Raw genomic sequence first — 6,284 nt, forward strand, 5'->3', positions numbered from 1 at the left:
TTAACCAATTAGATTATTTCTCTCAATTTCTGTAATTTGTGTACTTTTTGATTAGTCAATTTTCTTGTAATCAATTGTGATCGATATAAAGTTAGGACAAAATCCACAACAATACACGCCAACGTGAAGCCACTGTGGGAAATAAAATGGCTATGACACTGTTAGGACACTTTGTCTAGTATCCTAGTGATATCTGAAGTCATTTCTATGAATAATCACATGTTCCATTATTGTGAGCCATTAGTGAGTAGCACCTGTGTATTTGGTTTAAGGTCCCCATTAACTGCTGGACTGTCCCCTGTGACTGGTGAGGCTTCTTTCGAGGTTTTTAACTGTTCTCCATTATTTTCACTATCACTACTAGTATTGCTTTCAGAAGCACCATTTTGATTTCCTTCTGTTGGACTCTCCGTTTTATCTGTTGTCTTTGCTTTTTGTTTGTTCATTTCTCTCTTCAGCCTCTCTAAATCACTGACAAAACAAAAATTAACATTAACTTTGATAAGGGATCTGAATTTGCAGCTATTTTTATGGATAAGTTTCAAAATGGCTGGGAGCATCTATCTATTGTTTTATTTCTACCAAAACTTTCACCTTGTGTGATGAATCAACTGTAAAATATTTAAATTCACATAAAACTTCCACCAATAAAAAAGAAAGGGGCAAGTAAACAAGTAAAGTGTAACCCACCTAGAAAAGACATACCCACGTAATGACAATCTTAGACCTTATTACATGGGTATGCCTCATTTAAATAATATAATGTAAACTAACCTGAGTTGTACAAAGACAATACCATTTATAACATTTAACGTATCTAATACACTAGATAGGGATGGCGTCTGAATCTATACAAACAGGGAAAAAATAATAGTTCAATCTATATTAAAATATATATTAATATGCTCTTTTTTTCAAATGCAGTTCATATGTTTACAAGCAAAATCATTGCTTACTGAAATAATCCCTTTCAACCTTTAGCCTGCCGCAGACGAGAGGAACTAGCTGAGCTGCCTGCCTTAAGAGGTTGGGAGCTGAGGAACTAGCTGAGCTGCCTGCCTCAAGAGGTTGGGAGCTGAGGAACTAGTTGAGCTGCCTGCCTCAAGAGCTCCAGTGATAGCTTTCGTCTGCGGTAATGAGAATGTTGCTCAGCAGTTCCTCTCGTCTGCGGCAGGCTTTAGTGGCTGGCCCAATGATGAAGGAATATATACCTGACAACCGTTACCATGTATTGTCACAAAACAAATTCCCTTTCAAGTTATATTACTTGGAGTTCAGGGCATATTTCATTTACACTCTGTTCAAAGGGTTAACTATAATTTCAAGCTCAATATATAACACTTTTGGAATACAATTAGATCAGTATATTTCAGATCTACAATTATTCTATGTAACTAACCTGTATAGGAGGGAATGTCATATTTTTTTCTCCCTGACAATATTCATTGATTTTTTTCTGGAAGACTACAGCTTGTTGTGTTAAATGTTTTAAACATTCAGAACTTTCTTTAGTTCTCTCATGATCATCACCAAGCTAGAAAAGTAAACAGATAGATATTCAAGTAAGCATTTTCAAATATCATCCAATTTTGTATCCGATGGAAATTAAATGAAAAGAATGGAGTTTTACTTCCTACTCTTCTGCACCTTATTGGGCTAATGAAGACAGGCAACACCATGAAGTGTGCAATGAGGGAAATTTTGCTATGACAGTAGCTTTAGCCCACTCTTTTTAGATTTCAAACTGTCGAGGGGTCTTTAACATGCACAGCCTGTAGCAAATGGGGCCTCGTTTTATTGTCCAATCCTACTGATTAGAAGCTTTTTCCATGACAGATCCTCTGATCTGCATCACTGGCAAGTTGGAAAAAAACCCCAAAAAACAGGTTGAATGTTGCCTTCACAGTTCCATGGCCATTTCACACTTCATTGAAATCCACACAGCCATAATAGAAGCAAGATAGCCTACCACTTGTACAAAACAAGGCCATGAAGAACAATTAAATAGTAATTTCAACTTTCATGGTCACACTCAATAATTCTTATACTTACAGATTGTTTATAAATAGAGAAAGCTTCCTTTTCACTCTGGAGAGCAGCACGGAAATTGCCCTGACAAGAATAGGTTCTAGCTAATAGATGATAACTCATAGCAGCCTTTAAACTTTTAACACCATAATATCTACAGAATATAAATTAACATTTTAATTTACACATTAACAAAATATTTTCACTGTTAACTAGTGTTCAATACATCAATTGTAGAGAATATTTTAATCATTGTATTTTCTGATTTTCTCACAGAAGGTGCCGACATTCAAGATACAAAATCAATCATCAGGGCACCTTTGCTTTGGAACTGGCTTTAAAATTCCAATATGTAAGCTTGGACTAGACACTACAGAATAAAGAACTTAATTTCATTCAAATTGTAAGAATCTTTGAGCATACATTTCTTTGAACAATTGAGAATTCTTCGTAGTAAAAGAAATGTTACTAAGAAAATAAAATAAATCATACTACTGTACCTTAGGTTAAGTTTTAAGGCATTCTCTAAGAACCTCAATGATAATTCATATTCTTCTAATGCATGTAAAATCAACCCAATATTACTCTGTAATAAAAGATGATCATATATCCTACACCAACATTTTTGTTGTAGACACAGATAGCCAGTTCCCCAATATTAATCAATAATGCTGCTGACATATTTAAAATATAAAAGCCTCACAAAGTCTGCTGGTTTAGAAACTTAAATAGAATTTGCAATTGAAAAACTTCAATAACAAAACGTTTCATAATATTTGTTAACAAATATATGTATATTGAATAAACAGAATATATTTCTATGTATCAAAAAGGACATCATTATTAGTTGCTTGGAAAGATAAATACTAATATATAAGATAAAATAAGGTATTCTTACATCTATTAAAGCAACTTCTGGATGATTTTCACCATGACATAATAAAGCTAAATATCTGGCTCTATACATTAATCTTAATGCATTAGAGATATGATTATTAGCAAAACTATACAAGGCAAGATGAGCCTGAAAAAATAATAGAAATAACCATCATTTAATTTGTAATCTAGAACATAAAAATTTAATTATTCACTGATGATATCAAATTATCTCTTATCTCCTACAAGATCTGTCTATATGGCAAAAAAAATAATTAAGTTTATTAAAGCTTGTTTATTTCCCTATTTCAAGTCCAATTTCTGTTTCCTTGTTTGGAGGCCATTTTGAAATTTGAAGTTAGCTTTGACATCATTAAGACTTACATATTCAGTAACAGTTATGGGATGATCAATACCATGTACTCTTTCACTCATCATTACAGCTTTCTGTTGATATGACAGTGCCTATAATAATATAATATACAATATACAGATCACGGACAGGAAGCAAGCAGTTCTAATCTTTAATGATTTAGACAATAGATTCTTATGAAATGAATGGTCTTGGTATATTAATATAAAAATCATTTCCTCATGACCAGAAACAAAGGATGTGTCTACAAATACTGATGTTGAGATGATACCTTCGGATTTTTCAACTTGGTTTACCCTTGTCAGTGATGCAGGTAAGAGGGGCTGACATGGAAAAAGCGTCTAGTCGTTCGGATGGGACAATAAACCGAGGCCCTGTGCACTATAGGCTGTGCACGTTAAAGGTAATATTCCTTTAATGACAAGAATATATCGTTGATATATATATACCTACCTCACTATAATCACCCATTATATAATTCAGTCTAGCTAGTAGACGAAGACAGGCTGATATTTCAGGATGTAAAGCTATATAGACATTATTTAATAAATTCCAAGCTTCTGTTATCAACTCATATCCTTCCCGTAATAAACCTTGTTGTATTTTATTCTGACCACTGGTGAAGAAATGATAAGCATCTGAAGCCTGCAAAGATTTCAAAATACATTAGTTTACGTCCAAGATCTAACTCCAGGTACCTACAGTAGCATAAAACTAATTTGCTTTCTCTTATTCTCTACCTAACTTAATATTTTTCAATTTTCAACTCATTAATGAGACTTTCTTTCTGTGTTTTAATTACTTTTGAGGTTTTCCAGATTTAAACCTTGTATGCAGTACTGTTTTTAATCAAAAGGAAACTTTGAATCTATAATATCGCACTTCTGGTACAGATGATCTTTGAAGCAAATTTATTACTTTATTTCTGGAAGTGTTAATGTTATAACTTACCACTTTTGGGTTCATATGTTTTACAATGGGGAAAACATTGATAATATCGTCTTCATTAAAGATTTGTTTAGTTGCTTCTGATAAATCATATTCTCTCAATAAAATCTGAATACCAACAGTAGAACAGAAAGCTCTTAATAACGATACTCTCTGTATATCATACTTCTCTATACAACTATCAATAGAATCACTGAAATATAGACAATAGAATCACTGAAATATAGACAATAGAACCAGTGAAATATAGACAATAGAACCAGTGAAATAAAGACAATAGAACCAGTAAAATATAGACAATAGAACCAGTGAAATATAGACAATAGAACCAGTGAAATATAGACAAGTGAAATATAGACAATAGAACCAGTGAAATATAGACAATAGAACCAGTGAAATATAGACAATAGAACCAGTGAAATATAGACAAGTGAAATATAGACAATAGAACCAGTGAAATATAGACAAGTGAAATATAGACAATAGAACCAGTGAAATATAGACAATAGAACCAGTGAAATATAGACAAATGAAATATAGACAAAAGAACCAGTGAAATATAGACAATAGAACCAGTGAAATATAGACAATAGAACCAATGAAATATAGACAATAGAACCTGTGAAATATAGACAATAGAACCAGTGAAATATAGACAAGTGAAATATAGACAATAGAACCAGTGAAATATAGACAATAGAACCAGTGAAATATAGACAAGTGAAATATAGACATTAGAACCAGTGAAATATAGACAATAGAACCAGTGAAATATAGACAATAGAACCAGTGAAATATAGACAATACCAGTGAAATATAGACAATAGAATCACTGAAATATAGACAATAGAACCACTGAAATATTGACAATAAAATCACTGAATATTACTAAAACATAGACAATAAAATCACTGAAATATAGACAATAATATCACTGAATATCATTGAAATTTAGACAATAGAACACTGAAATGTAGACAATAAAATCACTGAAATACAGACAATAGAATCACAGAAGTATAGAAAATATTATCACTGAATATCTCTGAAATTTAGACAAGAGAATCATGGAAATTTAGACAGTAAAATCTGAATATCACTGAAATCTGGTCAATGGAATCACTGAAATTTAGACAATAAAATCTAAGAAAATCACTGAAATCTAGACAATAGCATCACTGAAATATAGACAATAGAATAACTTAATATAACTGAAATATAGTCAATAGAATAACTGAATATCACTGAAATATAGTCAATAGAATGACTGAATATCACTGAAATATAGTCAATAGAATAACTGAATATCACTGAAATATAGACAATAGAATAACTGAATATCACTGAAATATAGTCAATAGAATAACTGAATATCACTGAAATATAGTCAATAGAATAACCGAATATCACTGAAATATAGACAATAGAATAACTGAATATCACTGAAATATAGTCAATAGAATAACCGAATATCACTGAAATATAGACAATAGAATCACTGAAATATAGACAATAGAATAACTGAATATCACTGAAATATAGTCAATAGAATAACTGAATATCACTGAAATATAGTCAATAGAATAACTGAATATCACTGAAATATAGTCAATAGAATAACTGAATATCACTGAAATATAGACAATAGAATAACTGAATATCACTGAAATATAGTCAATAGAATCACTGAAATATAGACAAAAGAACCACTGAATATCACTGAGATATGGACAATAAACAATATCAACACCGGAATATGGTTTTGGAGTAAAAAAACAAGTTTCATAAAACAAAAGGAAATTTTGCAGGTCAGTTCTCATATTGGCTATCAACCTTTCACCACTTCATTCTGTTTATAGTTTATACATACCATTCTAAAGTATAATGATAATAATCTTGAGCTTCATCAATAATTTTCTTCCATAATGACTTAGGTGTTTCATTCATCCATTCAGTATTATCAGCTGCAATATGCAAATAATATTCAATACATATATAGTGGAGAAATTTCATTCAAAAATATTATATTTTTCCATACAATATACATGGTTATATTCTC

General features: G+C 31.3%; 1 protein-coding gene across 1 annotated transcript in view; it reads right to left on the minus strand.

The window, feature by feature from the left end:
- Positions 1–227: 227 nt before the first annotated feature.
- Positions 228–6,284, minus strand: part of LOTGIDRAFT_233341 (hypothetical protein) — a gene marked incomplete at both ends in the record, with an annotated part of 31,879 nt that continues 25,822 nt past the window's right edge. The window contains 10 exons of the mRNA XM_009059171.1: positions 228–471; positions 775–848; positions 1,400–1,534; positions 2,053–2,182; positions 2,529–2,614; positions 2,927–3,052; positions 3,289–3,369; positions 3,731–3,922; positions 4,229–4,418; positions 6,096–6,189. Coding sequence (XP_009057419.1) covers positions 228–471; positions 775–848; positions 1,400–1,534; positions 2,053–2,182; positions 2,529–2,614; positions 2,927–3,052; positions 3,289–3,369; positions 3,731–3,922; positions 4,229–4,418; positions 6,096–6,189 — 1,352 coding nt within the window. The remainder of the gene's footprint in view (positions 472–774; positions 849–1,399; positions 1,535–2,052; positions 2,183–2,528; positions 2,615–2,926; positions 3,053–3,288; positions 3,370–3,730; positions 3,923–4,228; positions 4,419–6,095; positions 6,190–6,284) is intronic.

The sequence above is a fragment of the Lottia gigantea genome (genome assembly GCF_000327385.1).
Source record: "Lottia gigantea unplaced genomic scaffold LOTGIsca_38, whole genome shotgun sequence".
NCBI lineage: Eukaryota > Metazoa > Mollusca > Gastropoda > Lottiidae > Lottia > Lottia gigantea.